This window comes from Nerophis ophidion, linkage group LG24, assembly GCF_033978795.1.
Source record: "Nerophis ophidion isolate RoL-2023_Sa linkage group LG24, RoL_Noph_v1.0, whole genome shotgun sequence".
NCBI classification, from domain to species: domain Eukaryota; kingdom Metazoa; phylum Chordata; class Actinopteri; order Syngnathiformes; family Syngnathidae; genus Nerophis; species Nerophis ophidion.
Genome location: NC_084634.1, coordinates 26,874,371 through 26,888,657, shown reverse-complemented (window position 1 = coordinate 26,888,657; position 14,287 = coordinate 26,874,371). Strand labels below are relative to the sequence as shown.

Below are 14,287 nucleotides of genomic sequence, written 5' to 3'. Positions count from 1 at the left end.
ACATTAACATTGCAACACATGCCTATACGACCTTTTTAGTTTACTAAATTACAATTTTAAATTTCCCGGGAGTTTCGTCTTCGAAACGTCGTGTAATGATGACGTGTACGCAAGATGTCACGGGTTTTTAAGAAATATGAGCGCTGCACACACACACAGCTAAATGTCGTCTGCTTTAACCATATAATTATACAGTATTTTGGAGATCCGTGTTGCTGAATCTTTTGTAATTTGTTCAATTACTATTGGAGAAGTCATAGTAGAGAGATGGAGTTGGGAAGCTTTAGCCTTTAGCCACACAAACACACTGTGATTCCTTGTTTAAAATTCCTGGAGGTAAAACTTTCCTATGGATCAGAGCGCGGTCAAGAGAACATGGATCCCGACCACATGTCAACCAGCAGGTTTCGGTGAGAAAATTGTGGTAAAAAGTCAGTTCTTCCCGGAGAAAAGCAGAGCTTGTGCCGTCCATAGCTGCCTTCGACTCCCCTGAGACACTGTGCCTCCAGACACCTGTGGACAAACACCTCCCAAAAGGGAATAAGCGGTAGATAATGGATGGATGGATGGATATTGTTAGTGAACTGTGGTGCTGAATTTCCCCCAGGGATCAATAAAGTACTTTCTATTCTATTCTATTCTAATCTAATCTAATCTAAATTGAGCTACTTTGGAGTATGGCATCATTAATGCTTCAAATGTGTCATTATTCCATTTTCTTTGTAGGAAGCCTTCCAAAAAAAAAAAAGAAGTTCCCCCCTGCAGAAGAAGAAGGTGCATGATGGTGAGGAAGCCTGCTGTTGGTTGGGTGACTGCTACGCCCGCCCCTTCTTCCTATTGGCTGTCAGCCCACCCCGGGGCGAGTGCCCGCTGGCTGATGCAGCTGTCAATCAAAGGCGACGTCCTCTCCTGGGGCTCCTGGGCTGGGAGAGAGGCGACGTGAGGCAGGCGGCCGGTTAGTCAGTCAGCCAGTCAGCCAGCCAGCCAGTCAGACAGACGCTGCGTGCGTGGAGAGACAAGAGTGACGGAGGTTCCCACACCAAACCCCGCTCCTGTGTTCAATGTCGTGCGTGGACCATCACCAGCGCGCCGCCGTGCGCGCGCACCTGGCCGGCAGCTTTCCGGTGGCCGCCGAGAGACACCGCGTGTGATTTATTAGCGTGTGTGTGTGTGTTGTTATTGTTGTGTTGTATGTGAAGGAGGCTGCCGTCCGCCGGCTCTGCGGCTGTTTTGTGTGTGCTTGTCGGTTGCCAGCCATCCCGCCTCCCTCCTATGGGACTCTAATTCATCGGAGGCATGTGGACTCGCACCAGGATTAGACATCGCTTCTTAACAGCGTGCCTGCTCTTGACGTTATGGGCCAAGGTAAGACCTCTCACTCTTTCATTCATTTGTTCAAATTTAAAAAAAAAAAAAAAAAAATATATATATATATATATATATATATATTAATTCACCATCGTGTGGAATAAACGCGTCAAAGTTTTTATTTAATTTTGAGCCATATTTGTTATTTTTTTTTTGTTCTTGTATCCTCGCTATCACATTAATCGATAATTCAATTACGCAGACGTCATTAGTGGAGCATGTGATCACGCCACCTTGACGGGGATTGTTCAGCACTATTCGGCTCTTTAATTAACGCCGGAGTGATTAAGTTGCCCTTTTTTTTTTTTTTGGTGCTCAATTTGCAGCAACCTGCGTGCTCACGTGCGCCAGTCATGATGCTACACTTTATTTTGAAAATACCCATCATAAATGCCATCCATCCATCCATTTTATACCGCTTATTCCCTTTTGGGGTCTCGGGGGGCGCTGGCGCCTATCTCAGCTACAATCGGGCGGAAGGCGGTGTACACCCTGGACAAGTCGCCACCTCATCGCAGGCAGATAGACGGACGACATTCACACTCACATTCACACACTAGTGCCAACACTAAATTGGCCCCATCATAAATGATAAATGGGTTGTACTTGTATAGCGCTTTTCTACCTTCAAGGTACTCAAAGCGCTTTGACACTACTTCCACATTTACCCATCCACACACACATTCACACACTGATGGAGGGAGCTGCCATGCAAGGCACCCATCAGGAGCAAGGGTGAAGTGTCTTGCTCAAGACACAACGGACGTGACGAGGTTGGTACTAGGTGGGGATTGAACCAGGGATCCTCGGGTTGCGCACGGCCACTCTACCACTGCGCTACGCGGTCCGTCATGCCGCGCATATGGCAGGAAATGCACTAGGGGTGTGGGAAAAAATAGATTTGAATCGAATCGAATACGTTGTGCGATTCAGAATCGATTCTCATTAAAAAAAAAAAATCCATCCATCCATTTTCTACCGCTTATTCCCTTTCGGGGTCGCGGGGGGCGCTGGCGCCTATCTCAGCTACAATCGGGCGGAAGGCAGCGTACACCTTGGACAAGTCGATTATTATTTTTTTAATCAATCCAACAAAACAAAACACAGCAATACCATAACAATGCAATCCAATTCCAAAACCAAACCTGACCCAGCAACACTCAGAACTGCAATAAACAGAGCAATTGAGAGGAGACACAAACACGACACAGAACAAACCAAAAGTAGTGAAACGAAAATGAATATTATCAACAACAGCATCAATTTTAGCATCAATCCCTCATTGACATTATCATTAGACATTTATAAAAAAAACAGAAGAGTGTCACAGTGGCTTACACTTGCATCACATCTCATAAGCTTGACAACACACTGTGTCCAATGTTTTCACAAAGATAAAATAAGTCATATTATTGGTTCGTTTAATAGTTAAAACAAATTTACATTATTGCAATCAGTTGATAAAATATTGTCCTTTACAATTATAAAAGCTTTTTAAAAAAATCTACTACCCTGTTAGCATGTCAGCAGACTGGGGTAGATTCCCCTGAAATCCTATGTATTGAATGAATACAGGATCGTTTTGAATCGGAAAAATATCGTTTATGAATCGAGAATCGCGTTGAATCGAAAAAATCGATGTCTTATCGAATCGTGACCCCAAGAATCGATATTGAATCGAATCGTGGGACACCCAAAGATTTGCAGCCCTAAAATGCACCAATACAATCCACTTTATTTATATAGCACATTTTAAACAACAAAAAAATGTTTCCAAAGTGCTGTACACAAATATTAAAAAACCAGATACTTAGGGGTGGTATAGCTCGGTTGGTAGAGTGGCCGTGCCAGCAACTTGAGGGTTCCAGGTTCGATCCCAGCTTCTGCCATCCCAGTCACTGCCGTTGTGTCCTTGGGCAAGACACTTTACCCACCTGCTCCCAGTGCCACCCACACTGGTTTAAAGGCCTACTGAAATTAGATTTTCTCATTTAAATGGGAATAGCAGGTCCATTCTATGTGTCATACTTGATCATTTCGCGACATTGCCATATTTCTGCTGAAAGGATTTAGTAGAGAACATCAACGAGAAAGTTCGCAACTTTTGGTTGCTAATAAAAAAGCCTTGCCTTTACCGGAAGTAGCAGACGATGTGCGCGTGGCGTCATGGGTTGTAGGGCTCCTCACATTGTTTATAGTCACAGCCACCAGTAGCTAGAGCTATTCGGACCGAGAAAGCGACAATTTCCCTGTTAATTCAAGCGAGGATAAAATATTCGTGAATGAGGAAATTCAGAGTGAAGGACTAGAAAAAAAGAAAAAAAAAGGCGATTGCAGTGGGAGCGATTCAGATGTTATTAGACACATTTACTAGGATAATTCTGGGAAATCCCTTATCTGCCTATTGTGTTGCTAGTGTTTTAGTGGGATTAAATAGTACCTAAAAGTCGGAGGGGTGTGGCCACGGGTGTGTTGACGCCAGAGTCTCTGAGGGAAGTCACGGCGGCTGCAGCAGGACGGAAGCTCCGCTGATTGCAATTGCAATTTAGTAAACTAAAAAGGCCGTATTGGCATGTGTTACAATGTTAATATTTCATCATTGATATATAAACTATCAGACTGCGTGGTCGGTAGTAGTGGGTTTCAGTAGGGCTTTAAACAACAAAAAAATGTTTACAAAGTGCTGCACACAAATATTAAAAAACAAGATTCAAATACTATACTTAGGGGCGGTATAGCTCTGTTGGTAGAGTGGCCGTGCCAGCAACTTGAGGGTTCCATGTTCGATCCCAGCTTCTGCCATCCCAGTCACTGCCGTTGTGTCCTTGGGCAAGACACTTTACCCACCTGCTCCCAGTGCCACCCACACTGGTTTAAATGTAACTTGGATATTGGGTTTGACAATGTAAAGCGCTTTGAGTCACTAGAGAAAAAGCGCTATATAAATATAAATCACTTCACTTAGCTCCACCAATGACTGAATAAAAACAAAATAAATACATATAAAACCAATATAAAAATAGATAAGATTTAAAAACGATTTTAAAGGGTAAAGTCAATTAAAACAAAAAATATAAATAAAAATTGAAAACACAGAGGACCACACAACTCAGTGTTAAAAGTGGGTCTATTGCGTGCGTTTTGTGTTCATCTGAAACATAAGCGAAATTAAGAAAATGATTTTAATATGTGGATGATTTGAATTAATGCATATCCTGGTGAAATGTGAATACAACTATTTTAACACATGAGTACATAAAATATTTCATATCTTTAGTCAAAGCTCAATGTATGCTTTTCATAAACCAGTGGTTCTTAACCTGGGTTCGATCAAACCCTAGGGGTTCGGTGAGTCGACCTCAGGGGTTCGGCGGAGGTCAAACCACACCCGATTCATCGTGTAAATACAAACTTCTCCCTATTGGCATATTACGGATACGGCAACAGCTGACTGATTTGCAGGTGTGTAATTTGTTGTGAGTTTATGCACTGTCTTGGTTTTGTTATTTGAACAAGGTGATGTTCATGCATGGTTGATTTTGTGCACCAATAAAAAAAACATGGTAACACTTTAGTATGGGGAACATTTTCACCATTAATTAGTTGCTTATTAACATGCAAATTAGTAACATATTGGCTCTTAACTAGTCATAATTAAGTACTCATTGATGCCTTATTCGGCATGGCCTTATTATAACTCTAACCCTGACCCTAACCCTAACCAAATAACTCTAAGTTAAGTATTTATTGCTTAGAATATGTTCCCCTAGTGTCAAAATAACTCTAAATAAAGTCTTTGTTACTTAGAATATGTTCCCCATTCTAAAGTGTTACCAAACACGTATAACTTTGTCTTGAATTTGAAAAAAACACGTTTTATTTTTTTACTAAAGAAGGGTTCGGTGAATGCGCATATGAAACTGGTGGGGTTCAGTACCTCCAACAAGGTTAAGAACCACTGGCATAAATTATGATTAAAAAAACAAACACAGATTTCTTATTTTTTGTCGAATTTTTCATTCTCCTGATTGAATTCATTGGTGAATATGAAATGATCAAAATGTTTTAATGCTTTGTGAGGATGCAGTATAAAATAATTCAGATATTTTGTGAATTTCCCATACAACTCTCGGGTTGAATTGTTGTGCAAATACGACAATTTGAATAAAAGTTAAAATAATAAGAAATATGTATTTGAGCACATGAGTTTATGAAATATTTCACATCTTTTAGGGAATATGTCATGCAGCATTCGCGTTGAATACGGATGAACATGCTAGTTATGCTAATATGACAATTTGACTATAACTGCCGACTTACCATAAAGTATCAAATATATCGTTAAAAGTAAATATTTTTAATATTTTTGTAGAATTTTTAATGCACTTCGGATTTAATTTATATTCCACTATTAGATGTGTAAAATGTTTAACACATGATATAAACTATTTCAGATCTTTAGCGAATTTGTAAGCTAGTACGACAATTTGCGTAAAACAGACGAGTTAACACAAACAATTATGATATAAATATGTTGACACAGTAAAAATATTTCACATTCTTCCTGAATTTTTCATGCAATTCTGATTGAATTTGTATGCAAATATATAATACCGTAAATTAAAAGCTATTCTTTATATTTTATATCTTTTTGAATTTCCCATACAGCTCGTGCATTGAATTTGTATGCTAATGTGATCATTTGCATAAAATAATAAGACAAAGTTAGCGCAAACTATTATGATACCGATGTATTGATACAGTAAAAATATTTCCCGTTTTTCTTAAGTTGTTCATGAAAGTCTCAATTGAATTTATGTGCAATTATGAAATAAATTAAAATTGGGATAAGATATTGAATATCTTTAGTGAATTTTACATACGGCTTTTGCATTCAATTCGTACAACAATTTGACGGGTTGGTACTAATACAAACTATTATGTAGTAAACATAGTAGTACTGTAAAATTATTTTTTTATGAATTTTCCATGCAAGTCTAATTGAATTTGTATGCAAATATAAAATAAATAAACTAACATCATGGACTAAATAAATAAATAAACTTGGTACGCCCTGCATGCATACATTGTGCACGATTCTGTAAATTGGGGTTCGAACAAGCGGTGCAAAGACCCTATCGGAATTACACTTATTGTTATTTAAATTATGATTAGTTATTCCGGAAGCTTCAGCGCATTTCTGGGGACCTGAGAAACTCATGTGTTTGATATTTTAGTGGTCTTGAACAAGAACCCCTGGATATTTTTACCTTGGATTGTAGTCATATGCAAACTTTGATGTAGTATAAGGTAAAGCTTGCATGCACAAATCTTGATGATGTACATAATATTAATTTAATCATTTAAATATATTGTTATTTTTAACACATTGCTCGCGTGTAATCGTATTGAAAGTACACTGTGCAAAAATTACTATTCAAATAAATTTAAAACTGTGCTATGGGTCCCAGTCGTGGTACCCATGTAGTGGTACGCCAAAAAAAAAACACATAATCATACTTGCCAACCTTGAGACCTCTGAATTCGGGAGATGTGGGGAGGGAGTTTGGTGGTAGCGGAGAATGTATATTGTAGCGTCCCGGAAGAGTTAGTGCTGCAAGGGTACTGGGTATTTGTTCTGTTGTGTTTATGTTGTGTTACGGTGCGGACGTTCTTCCGAAATGTGTTGGTCATTCTTTTCTGGTGTGGGTTCACAGTGTGGCGCAAATTTGTAACAGTGTTAAATTTGTTTATACGGCCACCCTCAGTGTGGCCTGTATGGCTATTGACCAAGTATGCCTTGCATTCACTTAAGTGTGCGTTGAAACCGCATATATTAAAGGCCTACATAAACCCACTACTACCGACCACGCAGTCTGATAGTTTATATATCAATGACGAAATATTAACATTGCAACACATGCCAATACGGCCGGTTTACTTTACTAAATTACAATTTTAAATTTCCCGCGGAGTTTGTTGTTGAAAACGTCGCGGAATGATGACACGTATGATGACGTGTGCGCGTGACGTCTCGAGTTGGAGGGGACATATTAGCGCAGCACCACTTGCGGCTAAAAGTCGTCTCTTTTCATCGCGCAATTACACAGTATTCTGGACATCTGTGTTGCTGAATCTTTTGCAATTTGTTCAATTAATAATGGAGAAGTCAAAGTAGAAAGATGGAGGTGGGAAGCTTCAGCCTTTAGCCACACAAACACACGGTGTTTCCTTGTTTAAAATTCCTGGAGGTGAAGCTTTACTATGGATCAGAGCGGTCAAGCGAACATGGATCCCGACCACTTGTCAACCGGCAGGTTTCGGTGAGAAAATTGTGGTAAAAAGTCGCCTCTTACCGGAGATCTGCGGAGCTTGCACCGTCCATGCAGCTGCCGTGACTTCCCTCAGACACTGGCGTCATCACACCCTTGGACACACCCCTCCGACTATCAGGTACTATTTAACTCACTAAAACACTAGCAACACAATAAAAATATAAGTGTTTTCTCAGAATTATCCTAGTAAATGTGTCTAAAAACATCTGAATCGCTCATGCAATCGCCTTTTTTTTTTAACTTTATTTTTTTATTTACTTATTTTTTCTAATCCTTCGCTATCAATATCCTCAGCCCCTAATCTTTCATCCTCGCTCAAATTAATGGGGAAATTGTCGCTTTCTCGGTCCAAATAGCTCTTTTTGTTGGAGGCTCCCATTATAAACAATGTGAGGACGTGAGGAGACCTCACACGTGTGACGTCATCGTCTTCGACTTCCGGTAAAGGCAAGTCTTTTTTATTAGCCACCAAAAGTTGCAAACTTCATCGTCTATGTTCTCTACTAAATCCTCTCAGCAAAAATATAGCAATATCGCGAAATGATCAAGTATGACACATAGAATGGGCCTGCTATCCCCGTTTAAATAAGAAAATCTCATTTCAGTAGGCCTTTAAGTGACTGGGTTGGCACGCTGTTCGCACGGAGGAAAGGCGGACGTGACGATAAGTTGTAGAGGACGCTAAAGCCAGTGCCTTTAAGGCACGCCCCCAATACTGTTATCCAGGTGGAAATCGGGAGAATGTTTGCCCCGGGAGATTTTCGGGAGGGGCACTGAAATTCGGGAGTCTCCCGGGAAAACGTGTTCAAACTGTGTTTAATGTTATAGTGGCCGAAAATATTAATTATACTTATTAGATAAATCGTGCCTTGTTTTTTTAATGAATACTTGGGTCTTCAACGCTACTGTGTTTGGTCAATATGGTGTTGCTTGGAGAGCCAAGTATTTTCTGAGGGGGAACTTGGTGAAAATGTATTTTTTATTTTTTATTGTTTGATATTTTAGTGGTCTTGAACAAGAACCCCTGGATATTTTTACCTTGGATTATAGTCATATGCAAACATTGCAATCCAAATGATGTAACATTAGATAAAGCTTGCATCCACAAATCTTGATGATGTACATACTATTAATTTAATCATGCTAACCACAAGCCACGTGTTTTCTATACTTTGTCCCGGTTAAACTTGAGCCAATCCCAGCTAACTTTGGGTGTGATTATGTTTGCAAAAACAGCACTTAATATAATTTTTTTTGGCTCTCATTTCTCCAGGCGTCCCAGTCAACGGGCTATTTCGAGTTGCAGCTGATCTCTGTGGAGAACGTAAACGGCGAGCTGGCCGGCGGCGAGTGCTGCGACGGCTCCAGGAGCTCCCGGGAAGACCTGCGCTGCGTGGAGGACGAGTGCGACACCTACTTCAAGGTGTGCCTCAAGGAGTACCAGGGGGACATTGCCACCGGGGGGCCCTGCACGTTCGGCGCGGGAGCCACGCAAGTTCTCGGTGGAAATATGTTGAGTTTTCAGAACGCAAAGAATAAAATCGACGAGGCCGGCAAGATTGTGATCCCCTTCCAGTTCGCATGGCCGGTAAGTGATTGAGTTTGTTGCTTTTTTGTCCACTTCCTGTTTGAATGTGCTGCAAGTGTTAATGTATCATTATGTGTTTCATCGTTAGAACATGTGCCCTCTGCCGGGGGGTTGAAAGTGGTCATTTTCTGAAGTCTTACTGCCGTATTTACACACTGAAGTGGCTGCTTTGCTCAAAGGACCATTCAAGGATCCGGTTGCTGTTGCGGTGTAATGTCACTTGGAGGAAAGAAAAACAAAAAAAAACTGGCCCTGATATGAGCCCTGGCTTTGTTCCAGTGCACCACTAAGCACCTGCCAAAGGCTAATTGGACCCGGGGACAGGCTTTAATAAGCAGAGACCCCTGAAGTGGATCCGTGTCCATGTTCTTGCTTGTGGCAGCTAACCGTTTTAGTTGGTACGCTTTCAAAAAAGAAGTGCACTATGCGATGTGCTGTCTTCTATTTTTAAAGCCGGGATTGATAGTATGTCGTGAGTGGGCCTTAGTTTGGAGCTCCTCCCCTGCTGTGGGTGCCAGGTGGTCCCTCCAAGGCTATTAGGCTAGTCCTACTGTGACAGGGTCACACTTGATCATTTAGGCAGGGGAATTCAATGTGCTAATTGTCCTTGCTACAGTGTTAAACCTGAATATTTTTGGGGAAAAATATAGATTGCAATTAGGCCTACAATTTATACAGCAAATTTGATGTTTGGCCTATAAATGATAATGGAATCATTTTGAAACAAGTAAAAAAGGCTACTATTTCATGCATAAAACATATTGTGCCATTCCCACTTCTTATTTTCTGCAAATTATTATCAACCTGCTTATTTCCTGAGTTTATAAACAATTACAAAAGTATTTTGACAAAAAAGTATATCGCTTTAACCCTGTGGTTTTTTTAACCTGGGTTCGATCGAACCCCAAGGGTTCGGTCAGTCGGCCTCAGGGGTTCGACAGAGCCTCCGTCCAAACCTGACTAAATAACAAGTTTAATGTTTATTATTATAATCAAATGACAGCATTCATTTCCATGAGACTATTTTCTAATATAAGTGTTTTGGCCCACTTACAATGACATAAAAAAAAACATAGTTTTTTATGAGCTCTGTACAAGGAAGGTGGGATTGGAAATAATTTGTACCCTTTTCAGATATCGCATTTAGGTCCCACTAAAACATTCACATGTTGCACAATGAGATGTAAACATGGGATCATGTGTACATACCTGTAACTTTCTGTTTGTAAAATATATCTTTATTAGTATTTCTTTAATATAGTAACATCATTAAATTAAGAAAAAACATTTTATTTTTCACTAAGGAAGGGTTCGGTGAATGCGCAAAAAACTGGCGGGGTTCGGTACCTCCAATAAGGTTAAGAACCACTGCTTTAACCACGGTAGCATCGACCATAGGGAAGGGTACCACTCACATCTGAGTACCTGAAAATCGATACCGGTTGGTACTCAAAGATAGCAAATCTCATTTTTTATTGCCACATTTAAAAATGAGCTGATAATGACAAACTTCTGTGCATATCCATATTATATCTTGTTTTATGTGCATTATTGAGTCTCATTTGTGTGACATTAAGTTGCAATTACAGTGTGTGTATATGTATGTATGTATGTATATATATATGTATGTATGTATATATATATATATATATATATATATATATATATATATATATATATATATATATATATATATATATATATATATATATATATTCTGCAAATTATTATCAACCTGCTTATTTCCTGAGTTTACAAACAATGACAAAAGTATTTTGACAAAAAAATATATCTCTTCAACCACTGTAGTATCGACCATAGGGAGGGGTACCACTCACATTTGAGTACCTGAAAATCGATACCGGTCGGTACACAAAGATAGCAAATCTCATTTTTCATTGCCACATTTAAAAATGAGCTGTTAAAACAAACTTGTGTGCATATCCATATTATATCTTGTTTTATAATCATTATTGAGTCTCATTTGTGTGACATTAAGTTGCAGTTACAGTTGCAAGTCCAAGATGTTAGATGGCAGTCATGTATAGTTGATAGTGTTTTTGTTGTGCTCCAAGAAGTGTTATTAGTGTAAGGAGGGGTGCAACTGTTCGTCGACATTAGGGTTTTACGGTGTACCGGTATTATAGTACCGTGATACTAATGAATCACACTTGGTACTGTACGCCCTCCCCCTCCCCCCGTCGTCACGTCATGACATTGCTGGTTTACGAGTAGAAGAGCATGTTCCGCAGTGCACAATCACGGAGTACTTACAAGAAGATCCAGTGTGTAAACAGATAACCGCTAATGACGCCATAACTAAATAACGCCATCGGTTGATCTACACTTAACATCCACTGTAATGATACAAAGTACAAGAGCTTATCTAGTCGATACTACTATGATTTGCAACATTTAAAAATTAGCTTTTTATACCAACTGCTGTCCATATCCATATTATATCTTGTTTTATTATCATTATTGAGTCTCATTTGTATGACATTAAGTTGTCGCTACCTGTATGACATTTGTATGACATTAAGTTGTCGCTACCTGTATGACATTAAGTTGTGAGCAGACAGGTAGCGACATGTTAACGTTAGCTGTGTTGCTAACGGTGCTTTGCGGGTGGTAATACGAGCGAGAGAAGGTGCGAATCTGGTAACAAATGGGGGAAGAATTAATTCCGAAGAAAAACAGCACGTTGTCCGTCGTCTGGCGGTGGTTTGGCTTCAAGCGGGGATATATTTAACATTTATGCGGCAAAAGCGTTGCTACAAAAAGTACCACCACTGCTAATTTGTAGCATCGTTTTAAGTCTGTCGCTAGAGAAAGAGAAGTGCTTGAAACTCTGCATGTCAACGTCTCGGCCGGTGGCACACCAACAAAATGCCGAAGCAATTATTTTCACATCAACATTGAATGAAAAAAATAGTCAACAATAAAAGTAAATAACGTCCGCAGGAACATATCACATAGTGAAGGACATACATTATTTAATTTCCTATTATGCAGCTCATTTTTATTTGACAGTTATTGAAATATCTTGTGTGACATCATGCACAAAAGTGCACTTTATTTGTTTTAAACTATTGTAGTACCCTTCAAAAAGTGCACTTTAATTTAGTGTTTTGATACGACATCTTAGTGACATCATGCACAAAAGTGCACAAATAGCTTGTTTTAAAATGTCTGACAATCTTGCACTTTCTGTTTTGGAAATGACATGAATGTTTGTGTTTGTGCCACTGCTTAATAACTGTTAAATAAATACAATTTTGCTAAATATACTTAGTTTTAATTTCCCTCTCTGCATGGAAGTTTATAATGAGCATATATAAATGCAGCATGAACAAGAATGTTTTAATATAGACACATAGAATCATCATGCTGCTTTGATTCATCAATTGTTCATTCAAGACTAATGCAAAATATCGAAATATATATCGTGTATCGTGACATGGCCTAAAAATATCGAGATATTAATTAAAAGCCATAATGCCCAACCCTAATTTGTCGCCATTGAGGCGTGCAAGTATGCTACAATGCGCTCAGGAGGCGGCTGCTCGCTTGTCGCTGTCAAATTTGCGGGACACAGCGAGAATGTGTCGTCTACAAGCGTTGTCACGATATGACAATAGCATTAAAAGCTGTATTGTCTGCAAAATATAATTTTTATCGTACATCGCGCAACTGTAATTGCCACAAAAAAGGATATCATATTTCTTATCTCCTTGACAGCGTCACCATCATCCTTAAATTAGCATACCGGTAGTAATTTCCTATGAGACATTTTTTTGTTTTGAGTGGGTCTTCTGTGTGGTGGCGACATCACCCCAGATAACAGTTGTGTGAGTGACTGGAAGAAAAGCTCTGACTCGCTTCAGAGTTGTTGGCCACCTGCTGATTTATTAGGCCTGTCTCGTCTTGGTCTTTTCTTTGTCTTGAGTAAAATGCTGAGTTCTACAGTTGGGTCACTGTTAAAGATGCAGTTTGCAGCGGTGAAACCAGGGTTGTCAAACTTGTTTTCATAGCTGCCATTAGAGGGCCGCTTGTAACAGTAAATAATTAATGAATTTGCCTATAAAATTAAATATTTTGCATTTTTCTTACATAAAGCGTAAAAAAAATTCTGTGGATTTTACCACAGTTTTTTACAGAAAAAACTGGCAGCTTAGTTGCCAGACTTTTACTGTAAATGTTTTTTTTTTTTAAATATGCATATAAATAAACATATTACTGTAAACATAAATACAGTTCTGCCATTTAATTTTATTTTGGCAACTCTGCTGCTTACTTATTACCATAACAAAATATGGTACCATAAAATCATCCACTGTGTATTTTAGTGTAAAAAAAAAACCTGACAGCTCAGTCGACAGAATTTTACTGTAAAAAAACAAACATTGGTCAGTTTTTTTCAACTTGAAGTAATATGCTGTAAAAAAAAAAAAACTCCCTAAACTTTACAGTAAAATCTATCGGTCAGTTTTATAGTTTACACTTTGATGAATAACTTGCTTCCAAATCATAAGTTAAGCAGATATTTAAGTATTTATTTGGATTTTGACCAAAAAAGTTAGATAATATATATATTTTTTTTACTTGTCAATATACAAAAAAACAACCTGATAACTTCAGTAAGAAAGTAAAGAATGTAAAATGACGTGGAGGGCCAGTTCTGGCCAGCGGGCCTTGAGTTTGACACCTGTGGGTTAGACTGAGGGTCCTTGTTCTAGTTTAGCCACTAACCCTAGTTATAGGTTTTTTATCGTTTTTTTATTGTAATTTATGAGTATGTTCACGCACACTTGTGAGAAAGGTCATTCTTCATAATTGAATAACAATTTTTATTCAATGAAATTCGTGATTGTTTTTTTGAACCACTAATTGTAACATTAACATACGTTATAACATTTATAGTGAGTGCTATCGACTTTTTAACAATATCAACACAATATTTTTATATGTTTGAGCAAAACAAAGTCAATAGTAC

The 14,287-nt window shown here is 38.8% G+C and overlaps 1 protein-coding gene across 2 annotated transcripts in view; it reads left to right on the top strand.

The window, feature by feature from the left end:
- The first annotated feature begins 926 nt into the window (after positions 1-926).
- The window catches only part of jag2b (jagged canonical Notch ligand 2b), a 188,770-nt gene continuing 175,409 nt past the window's right edge, over positions 927-14,287 (top strand). For both annotated transcript variants that reach the window (XM_061886391.1, XM_061886390.1), the window contains exons 1-2: positions 927-1,365; positions 8,977-9,291. In XM_061886391.1, the coding sequence (XP_061742375.1) occupies positions 1,297-1,365; positions 8,977-9,291 (384 nt within the window). In that variant the 5' untranslated portion in view covers positions 927-1,296. The remainder of the gene's footprint in view (positions 1,366-8,976; positions 9,292-14,287) is intronic.